Source organism: Cuculus canorus, chromosome 3, assembly GCF_017976375.1.
Source record: "Cuculus canorus isolate bCucCan1 chromosome 3, bCucCan1.pri, whole genome shotgun sequence".
NCBI lineage: Eukaryota > Metazoa > Chordata > Aves > Cuculiformes > Cuculidae > Cuculus > Cuculus canorus.
The window spans coordinates 118,617,769-118,631,842 of NC_071403.1; the positions used below are offsets into that span (position 1 = coordinate 118,617,769).

The 14,074-nt window shown below is 38.4% G+C and overlaps 1 protein-coding gene across 4 annotated transcripts in view; it reads right to left on the reverse strand.

The window, feature by feature from the left end:
* Positions 1–1,661: 1,661 nt before the first annotated feature.
* ATAD2B (ATPase family AAA domain containing 2B) overlaps positions 1,662–14,074 on the reverse strand; it is an 85,423-nt gene continuing 73,010 nt past the window's right edge. For 3 of the 4 annotated variants that reach the window (XM_054062155.1, XM_054062154.1, XM_054062152.1), the window contains exons 25-28: positions 8,783–9,478; positions 7,228–7,355; positions 5,972–6,100; positions 1,662–5,040 (exon numbers count right to left, since the gene is read on the reverse strand). In XM_054062155.1, coding sequence (XP_053918130.1) covers positions 4,999–5,040; positions 5,972–6,100; positions 7,228–7,355; positions 8,783–9,478 — 995 coding nt within the window. In that variant the 3' untranslated portion in view covers positions 1,662–4,998. The remainder of the gene's footprint in view (positions 5,041–5,971; positions 6,101–7,227; positions 7,356–8,782; positions 9,479–14,074) is intronic. The other variant, XM_054062156.1, reaches the window with a different exon arrangement.

The following is a 14,074-nucleotide window of genomic DNA, read 5'->3' on the forward strand; positions in this document are numbered from 1 at the left end:
GTACGTTCCCAGCAGAAGGAGCAGCGTTGAGCCCTGAGCATCCAACAAATGTGACTGTTGCATGAGCTTTTACTAAGGCTTTATTAATGTGTGAGGCAACTCAACTGTTCCTCATTAGTTCACACTTCTGAAGCACATCAAAGCTCACACGGTATTATTACGAGAATCCTTTTGCCCCTGCCCAAACGAAGAACAGTTGTGTCCCTTCTGACTGCTTATTTTAACAAAAATCAGGCCTGAAACTGTTCCGTTAGCGTGGCCATCGCCACTCCTGAAAGCTGGAAGCAGATACGCAAAGTCTCATACCCTACATTCTTTAGTCACGGTCTGCAAACCCCTTGGATGGCGTCAAGTGCGGTGTTGGTATCTGTGAGGACAGTCAGATCAGAACAACACATCCGACCACACTGATACAAACCAAGCCAAGGTTCTCACTGATCAATTACATTACTCTATTTATATAATAATTCATATATTTTATTTAATACCTAATTGGGCTTTCAAAGCTATGTATAAAAGTAGAATTGAAGTCAGATGTGAAATAAATTACTGCTACCCTCTTCCCCAACTCGCCTTTGGAGCCCCTAGAGATTAAGGAGCACAGAAAGGAAAAGAGGAAAAGGAGCAGAGATTGTATGTTCTGCAGCTCAAGAGGTGGCAACAGATCTACAGAATGGCTTCTCATACTCTATTCCATATCATATACACCACGTGCAGGTTGCTAACTCTGGATACGCTAACTCCCATCCGAGGACAGGCTGAGAGAGTTGGGGTTGTTCAGCCTGGAGAAGAGAAGGCTCCCAGGAGACCTTCTAGTGACATTCCAGTACCTGAAGGGGCTCCAAGAAAGCTGAGGAGGGGCTGTTTACAAAGGCCTGAAGTGACAGAATGAAGGGCAATGGGTATAAACTGGAGAGAAGCAGGTTTAGACTAGACATAAAGAGGGATTTCTTCACTCTGAGGGTGGGGAGACCCTGGCCCAGGTTGCCCAGGAGGTGTTCAAGGCCAGGTTGGGTGGGGCTTGGAACAGCCTGGGCCAGTGGGAGGTGTCCCTGCCCATCACAAGGGGTTAGAACTGGATGATCTTTAAGGTTCCTTCCAACCCAAACCATTTTATGAATCTATGATTCTATGGATAAACTGCCAATATAGTTCTCATACAAGTAAGATGTCAGTTGATTCTTCACTTGCACAACCCCGAGCAGCTTGCTCTCCTGTGTACGAATTACTGAAGGAGGGGAGTAAAGGAATTCCTAGAGATATTAGAAGGAAAAAAGAACTTTGATAAGAAGGAAAGAGAGTGTTTCCTTAAACCACTCTGGTATTACTTGGATGCCGATGTACTAGAAGCAGTCTTGGGTATGCACCCTGCAACACAACATACAGTATTTCCTAAGCACAAAGAGCACAATTCCTAACAAATACGTTATTCACTCGTCAATGTACAATGCCAATTCCCCTTTGTCAGTCAAAATTAATAATAGAATTCTTTTTCTTTAATGGACAAACACTGAAAGCAAAATTAGAGCTTAAACAACGCAACAGCGAGATCCCAGAGTAAAACATCTGAACTGCGAAATCAATGCGGTCTGGTAACAAAGACGACTGAAATCAGCTATTAGGCAGCATTTCTTTAAACAGATTTTAGAAGGAGCTAAAGCTGTGTTTTCTTGTCATCTTTATTCAAGTATTTCACAGCAGTTATATTACAAATTACAGTCAAATGTTCAAAATTTCCAGAAATTCAAAAAAATTAAATAACTTACTTCAAACTAACGTAAAATGGAGTCAAAATGCAAAACATCAATTTAAACACAGTTCTGAATAAAACTATAGAATCCAAAATATACCATAGGTGATGAAGGAAGTCTACTTAATCCACAAAGTAGACACACGTTAATGAAGCCAAACAGGACTCCCCGATGTCTAAATAACCCAATGTACAAGATACAAAAGATGCAAATACAAGCCCAAATTCAAGCTTATGGTGTGATTACAAAATAAAATAAAAACAAAATAAATGACTATCAGCCACAGGACCTGCCCTTCAGGACACCGAAGGTAAAACCAGAGCTGATCCACCAACTTAATTAAAATAAAAAGAAAGGAAGACAAGATATTACAAAAAACGGTAATCCTATAAATACATTGGCATATGAGGAAATCAAGTAACAATACAGAGGACACTAAACAAAACAAAAAAATTAATCACAGGTGAGATTCAAGCTTGCAAATACAATTTAACTCCATAGCCATCGACTCCACCCAAGAGCAACTCTATTATCTCCAAGACAGCCCCACCAGCCTCCCTAGAGAAGCCGCCTTTCTCCTGGCCGCCCGCAGTTCACCGACCCCGGCACAGGGACTCACACAGGAGTTTATTTGCAATTTTCACAACAAGAAACAAGGAAGAGAGGTCAATTTGTACAAACTCTTGCCAGCCCTATGTGGCAAACAAATGAAAAACATACAAAGAGTAAACAAGTTCAGACCACATGGATAGATTAACAGCTGTTTTAACTCTATAACCACCAGACATCTGTAAAGGAAAACAAAAACTGAAGCGTGGTTATTTGGGCTAGGAAGGCGAGTGTATCATTTTAGGTAAGCTGTCCACTAGAACGTCTGATATCAGCTACTTTTCTCTACAACAACATGGCAGCTCCTCAAGCAGTAAAGTTGCCTCTTCCAATTTTTTTCCCAATCAACAACTGACAGTAAAAATTTTCCTTTAGCAACTTGACCTCTTAGAACCATTTTTAATGCTAGGCATTAGCTTCGACTTGCTTTTCACACCCACTGGTGACTAAAATTCTCAACTGTTTTAATTCATATAAATTTATTATCTTCTTAAAAATGTATGCGGTTTTATCTCCCATAAGTGCTGCTGTTACTTGAACAAAAACTTCTTTGAGTAAGTGAAACTGGAATAAATATTTTTAAAAAATTCTGCAGCAAGAACCTGAGACTTGCAAAAAACCCTTTTATCAGAAACTTGCTACAAAAAATCTGCTACATTTTATTTAATCAAATCTTAAAGTTCGTAACAATTTCCATCAAAATACAAAATGCTGTTAATGTACCAGACACAAAAATATCTCAAACAGGTATGATGCTAATAAATACTAAACGAAACGTGGAAAAAAAAAATCCCATAATCAAATCCGAGATCAAAGAATCTCATTTAAAATGTATTTTCTGCTTGTTTTTGTCATTTTTTAATCGCACTTTCCCACCTAAAAAATACAGTGTTTCTGCATGGGTTGCATTTAGAAGGTGTAACTAGATGTACATGAACGCTTAAAATCTTTTTCTGCCATTAGCTATGAAGAAAAACAGTGGCATTCAGGGGAGAAAAAGATCTAAGATAGATTTTTAACCACAATATACAAAGCACTTTAGATTACTGCAGTAGCCCAAGGCCCATGTTTTGTTCCTCTGCAGCGCTACACTACTATAGAGGTGGAGACAAGTACCTTAGCTTCAGCTTCTAAGTGGGAGCAGAGTGATTACAGTCCTCCATAAACACTGTTGGTAACTAAAATACAAAAAGCTGAGGTAGCTCAGTATCTCTGCAGTAGTCCAAGACTGTTTTCTCTAATTAAAAACTAATCACACTGTGTTGCATATTTCCGGAAAGACACTTCCGCAGCTACGTAGTGACAGTCACAATGAATGGTTAACAATGGGAACACCAGCCAACTTCTCTAAAACACATTCCACATAGGTTTGAAATAAATCAGCCCAGGTAACGTTTTAATACTGAGCCTGTAATAAAACATGTTTTTTTCCTTGAAACTGCCTAAACTGTTCTCTCCAGTTTCCAGAAGGTTCTTGAACTACACAATTCAGACCCAGAGAACTTCGGTCTAAACAGATCGATTCAAAAGGCTGTCCTCCAATCCTCCCACATTAACAGTGCTTTGCACACCGAGTTGAAAAAGCCTAGTTTAAGTTTTACTTTCAAGTGAGCTTGGGCTCCAGGACTTTGACCAACTCTAGTGTCTTCTTACCTGCACTGCACAGATCAAGCTATACTACAAACACGGAACTTCAGAAAGAAACCTGCCAGTATTAAACTTGGTTTTCTTAAAGAACCCAAAATGGAAAACAAAGAGATGGTGGGAAAATGCTTCATTTTTAGCAACACAGAAGAGTTTCACTGTGTAACTTGTTTCGAAAACAAACACATACCAATGAAAAAGTAATTTCACCATTTTGGTAAAGTATGTGGCTTTTTCAGTGTGTCTTAGTTTTAGTTCTGTAGAGTAAGACAGGCATTATAGAACCATAATACTGGTTGCCATCCAAGGAAGAGAACATAAATCATCCTTTTGGAGATCTTCATTCTGAAGACAGCTTTCTAACATTGCCATCTGCTATAATCCAAACCAATTGATCAGCCTTATCTTTCTCAATTGACTAAAAGGCACATTAAAGGTAGTTCTAGAGAGCCTCGTCTTCAAATTACTGTACATCCAGTTACTCAAGATTCCTACCACAATGCATCATTGCCTTCTTTAGAACAGGTTTGTTGGTTTGTTTTTTTGTTTTTTTTTCTGTTACCCCAGAGAAGAGAAAAGTTGGAAAAAAAATGAAAAAAGGTCGCCTGTTTAAAAATATTCAACTTAGATCTGCTCTTTCCAGTTCTCTTGTATGTCTTGGTCTCCACTTTGCCTGAAGTTTCCCCAAAGATAATGCATGTAGAGTGAACAAGAGCAGAAATGAGAACAGTTTCTGTAGCACCAAAAATCTCCAAGCTGTGGCATTGTATTCTTTATTTATATCAGATACAACTATATGAAGTTCCGTTTGGTTCTTGTAGGCTGGTTGGTTTCAGGTACCTGAGACAATAGCACCAAATTCAACAGAAAGAAAAAGAGAGAGCACTTAAGACCAAGGCTCTGCACGTACTTGGTGCAAATGGAAACTGAATGGCTCAGAGGACTGCTCTCCCATGAGCAGTTTGAAAGGATAAACCCACCCATCTTGACGAGTTCACAGGAATGTTTCAAACACATGAACTGTTCTTTCCATCTCCTGCAAGAGACACAGAGCATCCGTTAGCTATGAATATACAGAGACAGAAATAAAGTTACATTACCTAATCGTATTTACTGGGCTGAACAAATAATTAATAGGAAAATGGACAGTTCAGTTTATTAGCTGCTACATGCTAGCAAAACACGATAAAAGAGTAAACTAATTAAAGAAGTATTAAAGCAGAAAAGCACTCCATTATGACAGTCCGTGAGAAAATCGAACTATTAAGGTCACTGATATGTATTAAGAAAGCGTTACAATGGCACACTGCATGAATTCAAGTCTGACTGCACACTGACACTACCGGTGACCCAGCTGTGAACATATCTGCACAGCTTGGAGAACCAAAGCAAAGATCAGTTTCTACAAACTCCTCCTGGATAAATGTCTTTTTAATCTACCTAACATTTGGCACAGACTTTCAATATAATTTTATGTGAAGATAGCAGAAGAATAGCATGAAAATGGTTCGAAAAAGTATTTTGCAGGAACCCCACAATATCCCACAGGAAGGCATTTCCAGGTTTTGGTGTGAAATATTCATGGAGAAAAATGGTTAGTGTTCAGTGGTCCATCTGGAAACTAACAATTGTTGTCCTTTTAACACCAGGGTGGCTATCAGTTGAATCAGCGTGCTCTGCAGCTAGAAGAACAAAGTTGGAGGGAAAGCACGCCCAGAGTTTTAATTGGCCTGCAGCAATGGTAAAATGACCAATACACTGTTGAGGAAAGTATTACTAGAAACAACTTCTGACTTTTTAAGTCATTACTACACTAAACTTTTTTTTCTGATTATATGTATCTTCTTCAAAGTCTATTTAAAGCTTTTGCCTGCTATTTCAACAATACATTGATAGATTAACTTAGTTCTTAAAAAAGCCGCCTCACAAAATTCAGATAATGGATAAAAGAAACTGCGTAACATCACCTCTATAAGCTGTGATTTGTCATAGTCTCTACGATGTCTGTAGATGCACTGACTGAGGAGTGAGTACAATCTCTCAAGTTGGTCAACAGTCAGGTTGTCACTTTTCTTAACCACCAAATCAAGCAGTTTCTGTTGGAACAAAAAAAAGGCAAAGCTTAGAGGGGTTTTATAATGACTTTTTTAAATTTGCTAACGACCAATCAGAAATGCGATCTACTTGTTAAGTCCTGTTCTGCACGGACACAAAAATGAGAGGGACTACACCTAGCTATCAGCTGAAAGACTCAACGCCTGTTTTCACTTCACTGTTCATACCCACGCTTCTTTTTCTTGTCTTAGATTTTATACTCAGTGGAGCTGGGGCAATGTTTGTCCTCTTTGAATGATGCTTCATCGTATTTCAACTTGGTCAATAATAATGAGAAAGCAAGCCATAAAAACTGTCTTGATAGCTAAAACAGACATTTTGAGGAACACTGGCATGAAATTGTAAGAAGGATCAAACAGAACCATATTTAGAATTACACAGATGTTAAAAAATTGTACAGTAAGAAGGGGGAACAACACATGTAACACTGCTCATAAACAAAAGGTGAAAGTGCGTATTTTACACAGTAGTAGACAGCAAATTTTAAGACTTTTTTCCCCCTCTCATAACACTTCATTGTTTCCATAGAGATTATCATCTGCACTCCACAGCAAGTGGGATCTAAATTTCACAGGAGGTCAAGCTAGTTGCTACAAGAGAAGACAGCAAATTTTATTATAACTTTGCTTAGAGAGAGACAAAACTGAAACAAAATGAACTAGCAGGGGTTCAGTCTATGACGCCAAAATATCAGCACAAATTCCAATTTGTTTTCCAATCCACTAATGGTTCTTTTCACCAAGTATACATACACGGAAATGGAAAAGATGATGTTAACTCCTAATTACTAGGAACCCAGCAGTTCCTCAGTAACTGGTGTGTCCAATTAACACATAAAAGTACCTGCAAAAACTGTAATTAAAATAGTGGACTGCTGCGCCATTACTGGATTTGTAAAGGTAGTAATGATGGGACAGTAAGGATTTAGTAGGTTTATTAACTTTTCATCTAAAAAAACACTGATCGAAAAACCATTTTCTAAAGTTACTGCTGCCATAAAAGTTATTTGCAGTCAAAAATAAAGAAAATGTTGTTTTATAGCTGAAGAAGGAAGAATTTTTAATGGACAGTTTAACTAACAGTTCAACTCATTTTTCAGTTCCATTACCTTTAGTCTGTCATGGTCAACAACTAGAGCGGGTAAGGGATCCGATGGTTCCTCTGGGACCTGCTCCAAACTTGTGGGTTTTGACTGTTCCGTAGCGACTTTTCGTGTTTTCTTGTTTTTTAATACACCTGTAATTTGAAAAACAATTATCAGCATTGTCAGTCTCTCAAAATGAAGAGCTTCCTTTACTTTTTGCTTGTTCAGCTTGCTGGGGTTTTGTGAACCAAGGAAGCATGACTGTAGCAGTGCACGCTACCCATCAGCTTTACAGAATTCTGAATGTTTACAGGTGCACAAAACCACAGTGAAGAAAACACACATGAACCCGGTCATCTTTAAAAGTGAACTCCGAAGTGCCAACAGAAAATCTGAATGTCATTGAAACAGTTTTTCCATTGTATCATCTCTACTTAGCAACCTCAAATTATGTGGTTTCTAAGTGAAGGTCAAATATTAAGCTAACATTCAAAATCTTTCTGACTCAAACCCTCATTTTTCTCTCCAAAGCACCCCATGTCTTCATCACCATGGTAATCCGAACATCTGCTCTGCTCCTGAAACTTCATGCTTTTGAGATGCATTCCTGTTTTCTCCCACCTCTATATTACTTTTACGTCTCTTGATTCTCTCCTTACACTCACCCACCGTTTCTCTTCTCCTCAACTACTTAAAATGTCATTTTTTTCCAAGGACCCCTTGTTATTATAACCACCCTTGATGTACATAGAATTCAACTACTTTACATTTAGAAATATAAAGGCTCTTAACACCATGTTCTTCTGATATTCTTATGACCTTTCTTCTACTGCTCTCCTTGCTCTTAGAGAAAATACATATGTACAAACACAGCCAACGTGTTTATAGTGATGTTCTCGTAATTCAGATCTCTCATTAAAGCTCATTTACTTTGTAAATCTCAGTGCTAACTTTTGTAGTAAAGATTTCATTCTTTTAGATAATTCTGAAAAGCTAATTAAAAAGGCAATCATGCATAAGGCTTTTATTCCTCTTCCCTGAGGAAACTATGTCTCTTGTCTTCAAAGGACACGGCCCTTTCTTTTATGCACCACCAGGATTTCCCTTCTCCTTCTGTTATTTTTTTGCTGCACTGTTACTGCATTGACTCTAAGTACAAAGGCAGATACCTTCTGCGTTAGATAAACAACGGTTTATCTAGTTTTTGCTACGAGTTAAACTCTAACTTTTTCTATGAGCATATGTTTTTACAGAAATACAGTCTGGATTTCTAAGGTCTTTCATCCAGTGTCGATGCCATTTTTATCGTAAATCTAAATAAGACAAAACGTATCATACAGATCAAAATATAGATCAGATAGAACATACAGACTAAAAACACGTATCATATATCCATCTGCATTCATTATATATTTTAAATCTTTAATTACTGTTTAAATGCTATCTCCGTATTTACAGTATTTCCCATAAGGTGTACAAAAATAAACCGAATATGGCAGATATGGAGAAACATTTACTTGCCTAAGATAACATAACAAGTCAAGAGCGGACTTTTAATTTATCTGTAATCAAACTATACCTTCTTTATCTGCTTCAGCGTCTTTGCTTTCAACATCTGTGATTTGTAGTGTTTTCTCATTATTGCTGCAATGTGGTAACTCAGCTTTCACAAGATCAGCTCCTTGACTTTCACAGGAAGCTTCCGTTTTCTCCTTTAGCTGATCTTCAGATGAAGATTTTTGCTTGTTATTAGATCCATTGCTGTTGTCACAGGTTGAAACAGCATCCACTGACTGCACTTTACCGTTATGACATGCTGGCACAGGTAGAACTTGGGAGCTGTGTACAGATGTCTCTCCATTCATACAGTCTCCTTTCGACGTAGGGCCCTTCCGCAACTCCTTTTCGGCACTCAGTGCAACCCCGTCAGTTATTATCAGAGATTCATTTGAGCTCTCTTCTTCTGTGGATGCAAAATTGTTTTCCTTTCCTGATGTCCCATTGTTAAGCCTCTGCTCCGCATCTATATCCATAATATCACAAGAGGATTCATCATTTGTCATAGAGAGATCTCCCGTCTCCTCTCCATTCTCCTCAATGCAGTCAGTACTGATCTCTAGCTCACCGTTTTCCAGCAATTTACTGTCCTCGCCATGATTTTCATCATCAGCAAACTTCGCATCATCTTCATCTTTCTTTAAACTATTGACTTTCCTCTTCTTAATAATGCCTTTGCCCCACTGTGAGCGCCGTCTTGATTTTCTCCTTATTCGAACTGAATCGTAATTAAAAAAAAAAAAAGAGAGAACATTTTAGATGCACAAGTACCCCTCAGTAAACAGACTGGGATATTAGAATATGCTGTAGTGTGTGAGGCAATCAAACATCTTCATATTTGGAGGAAAAAGCAATTTGTCTGTTGATTTCAATGTGAGCAAATTATAGATACCAAGGACTTCTACAAGTACACTCAGTCATATACACAATTCCTATTCTACACTACGGAAACAAAGATGACTTGATAGCTTTTCCTACTTAATGTATTTTATACATACCCGCTTGTAGGTAAAACACTTAAAGAAAACAGCTAAGCAATGATGCAGAACTCGGTCAGTCATTCTCACATGGGCAATGAAGACAGTTATTCTCATTTTCCCTTTTTAGAACCTCAGCGATTTGAAATCATTATGGAATGAAACAAATGGAAGTTAAAAGCATGGATTCATAGAATAATTCGGCTTGGAAGGGGCACTAGGAAGTCTCTAATTCAATCTACTACTCAATACAGGGTCAGCTATGAGAGCAGAGCAGGTTGCTCAGGGTTTTATCCAGACATGTATTGAAAAGCTCCGCGGATGCAGACTAAATGACCTTCATGGGCATCCCATAGCGATGCATATCTGCTCTAACAGCGAAAAGCCCTATAACCAGTCAGCACTCCTCATTTCAATTTATGTCCACTGTAAATTCAAAGACATCTTCAATGCTGAAATCAGCCGCATCTCCTCAAAGTTCCATTCATTCCCATCTCTGTACTCGAGTCCACCACCTTGACAAAATGCAGTTTACAGAAGGAGGACAGTCGTTTTAGACCCAGACCACGTAGTAATCCTGCCTACAGCAAGACCTCACAAATATCTGCATTTATGCAAAGAGTTTGTATGCAAAAGGGAAGCACAGGTCCTTAAACCAGCCTCATCACCAATACCTTTCCTCCATACTACACAATTGAACTTGAAGCAACACGGGCATGCGATCCTTCTTTAATTACTCCTGCATCCTTACTTTTTCATTTTTCCTACTCCTTATTTGTACTCCTTGTGCCTTTGGAAAAAATCACATAATGAACTTTGTTTCAGAAGGCACTTTTGGTGTTTATTTACCTATTTACAGTGAGATGCAACTAAGGTGCCAATCTAAGAGAGGCTTGGGGGCTCATCAGCAGATACAGAAGGAAGGGCATTCAAACCTGATGCTATTGTCAACGTCCTTTTCAAGAGCACTGACAAGATCCGGCTCAAAAGACTTAAAGAAAATTGAGAAAAACTGAAAATTCCACATTCAAATTCAAGTAATGATGGAGGCTCCGCATAATTTTGCAAAATTAAGTTGCAGCCAAGTGATTGTAATTGAAAATCACAGCCAATAGTTACCAGATATTAACAACTTTTCTTCCATTTTAAAGGGAACTCTTATACTGAGCGACTCCATAATGTCCTTGATATTTGTATGTTGCTTTGATTTATGGGGTATTAAGTCCTAGATCTGTGTCTGCCAGCCTCACACTGAGTTACAAAGGTCTTGCTTTGAAGATACAAGCACTATGCAGGTATAAGCACTGTGAATTAATTCGCAGCAGCTCAGAGAAGCAGAGCTGTACTTCAAAATTTCCTCCCCACGAGTGGCGTATGTAAGCAGGTAGTTCAACCACTGCATCAGGAATAAACCTTAACCTTTCAGCTTTAAAACTATCTAAAGATACAATCACACTGCAATAAAAACACAGTGACACTTGGACTGTGAATTTAGTGTTAAAAATAATTGTTATGGAGAACTGAGGGGGAAAAAGCCCCTTTCTCCTCTTTTAGAGTTGACAGTGGCTTCTACAGCCAGTGTCACTGCTTCATTGATGACAAACTACAACCTATTCACGTCACCTTTCAGAAGCTCATGTAATCTTCCCTTAGATTGTGTGAGAGATTTTCATTAAGAACAGAAGCAGCAAATCTGAAACTAAACAGGGAGATGTAATCTTACGGACAAGAAATAACCTTGTTGGGCAATGGGTTTGGCCTCAGGTGAACTCCAAAGATGTGTAAATAGAACACAGAAGGGGAGTAAAAGTCTTTTTAGAGAAAATTTAATATGCCCTAAAGTGTATAAATTAATAAGAAATTTGACATTTTTAAAGATACATTGACTGGCTTTTTAATCTGACTTTGCTGTGCTGTAAGAGTCAGATATAATGTCAAGTACGTTTGACATTTATTATATCAATTAATTGTACTTTAATATGCCCATTTTACTGGTGCATCTGTTTTATTCACCCTGTAAGCTCTACCCAGGATGGGAACCCATAATTTGCTTAAACACAAACAAACATTCCTAAAATTCCAAAGTGTGGGAGAAATCACATTAAAGTAAAATGGAATTAATCCTTGTATTATAAATTTCATTAAATTTCAAGCCATCCTCAACAATAGCCAGCAAATCCAGCTCCCCCTCTCTCTCATGCAGTACTATTCAAACAGTAGGGTGTGCGTGTTGGTTTTTTATTGCAGTTTTTAATTAGGACAAAGCAACCACAAAAAGCACTGCAGATGTCCTCCCAGGAATTCTGAGGTTTACTGTGCATCAAAACCAGTAAAAGCAGGAAGTTTTTCAGTTCCCTCATCAAAGTATGGACGCAAAACAGAGCTTTGGTTGAAACATTGCTATGATTATAAAACTGATGTTACATCATAATATTAAAAAGAAAAAAAAAAAAGGCTACCTCCAACCAGCTCCTGAGATTTAGGAAAGAAGAACAGCATTTCATTGCCAGATACTGCAGAACATGGATGGTCTCCTAACATTTAATATCATTAGTACCGGCAAAAGCAATTATCTAGCTACATGGGGTTTTCACCCACATTTAGTCAATAAAATTCAATTAATGCTAAAGCTTCTCCCTCCCAGATTCTCACCAGTTCTTATTTCAAGGCAGCAACATCATCACCTGAGCCACCCAATCCTGTAACCAACACATGACCAACACTTCTAGAATCATGATTCTTTTTGTCTCCACACGTCAAGAATCAACATTTCTCCCCTGTCACTCAAAGAAAAGTCTTCCTTCTTTCAACTCCTTTTATCCAACCACTGAAGCCTTTTCTTCTCCAGCTTTCATAACCTCGCCTAAACCTCTCATTTGAATTTATTTAACACAGAACCACCCACATTATTTTCACAATATCAGAGAGATTCCTTAGCCACCTACTTAATACACCTTCGAGCCCAATCACCAGTTTGTATGTTCTTTATTATATTGAAAGTAGACTTCTAGTCAGAGAATAGTAGAATGCCAGGTTGGAAGGGACCTCAGGGATCATATGATCCAACCTTTCAGGTGATATAATCTTCACATTTCAACTGTCCCTTCAAAACTACGCCTTTTTTGTTCTCTCCCAGGCTGTGTAATTCTGTCTTTCAGGATATGAGAAGAAACTTTGGATTCAGATCCTTCACACCCAAAACATCATTACTCAGATTTTTTTATTATACAGACAGCTGAGGCTCTAGGAAGAGGGAAACGTTGAGCAAGGAATACAACATTTTAAAACAACATTCCCTGCCAGCCTGTCTTTCTGTCCTGTCTACTTCCCCCCGAAGCTAAGGGAGTGGTATAAGTCAGAGGAGTGTTTAACGGAGCAAGGAACCAGGTGACCAATAGTAGAAGTCAGTGCCACATTCCATTATCTAGAATGATTCTCTTTCTATTTACTGGAGAGCAAAAGCTGCTACTGTGAGAATAACACAGAAGCTGTCATATGAGGCACAAAAAGAGGAAAATTTATCTCTGAATCCTGCGAGGCAGCTGAATATGATTCAAAAAGGAAGGAGCTAAACAGTGTAAAACTGATGCAAAACTGAAGCACTAATGGGCAGCAACTAATGGGTTAAGGGATTGCTGCTAAACAGTAAACTTAACCTGGAGTTTCCTCTATGTTAATGTTGATATTTTATAAGATTGTAAACTAGCAACAGCAGAATCCCACGCTTTTTACTTTACAGTCAGTATGATCCATGACACATGAAAGTATCCAGTGACAGGATAGCTATTTACAGCAGGAAAACTTAGAGTTAATTTTGTGTAAAAAATTAACAGAGTATATACAATTGCAAGTTAACGCCCTCATACCTTTTCAATTACTTCTGAACTACTCATCTGAAATCTGCCCATTGATACCCAGTCTATCAGCAGTATTTGTGCCAGAGGCAGTAAAATACTATTGTCAGAGGAATCCTGCTTTATAGAACTGAGTTTCTATAACTCCAACTATTATCATACCAATTATTCACACATGAATACATTCACTTGCCTTCTGAATTGCTGAACTCCTCTCTCTATAATCTTCACAAAACCTCTACAGATTTGCCAAGGGGATCCTCACTTCAGTCCCAGCTTCCTTCTGGTCTGCTTTTTCTTGTAAATCATTATTCAGAATTTTTAATGGTAATAAATACCTATTTGGCCACAAGTCACACAACATGAGTCTGCACCTTGAATCCTGGGTTCAGTTTTAGGCCCATCACTACAAGAAGGTCACTGAGGTCCTGGACCGTGTCCAGAGAAGGGAACGGAGCTGGGGAAGGGGCAGGAGAACAAGTC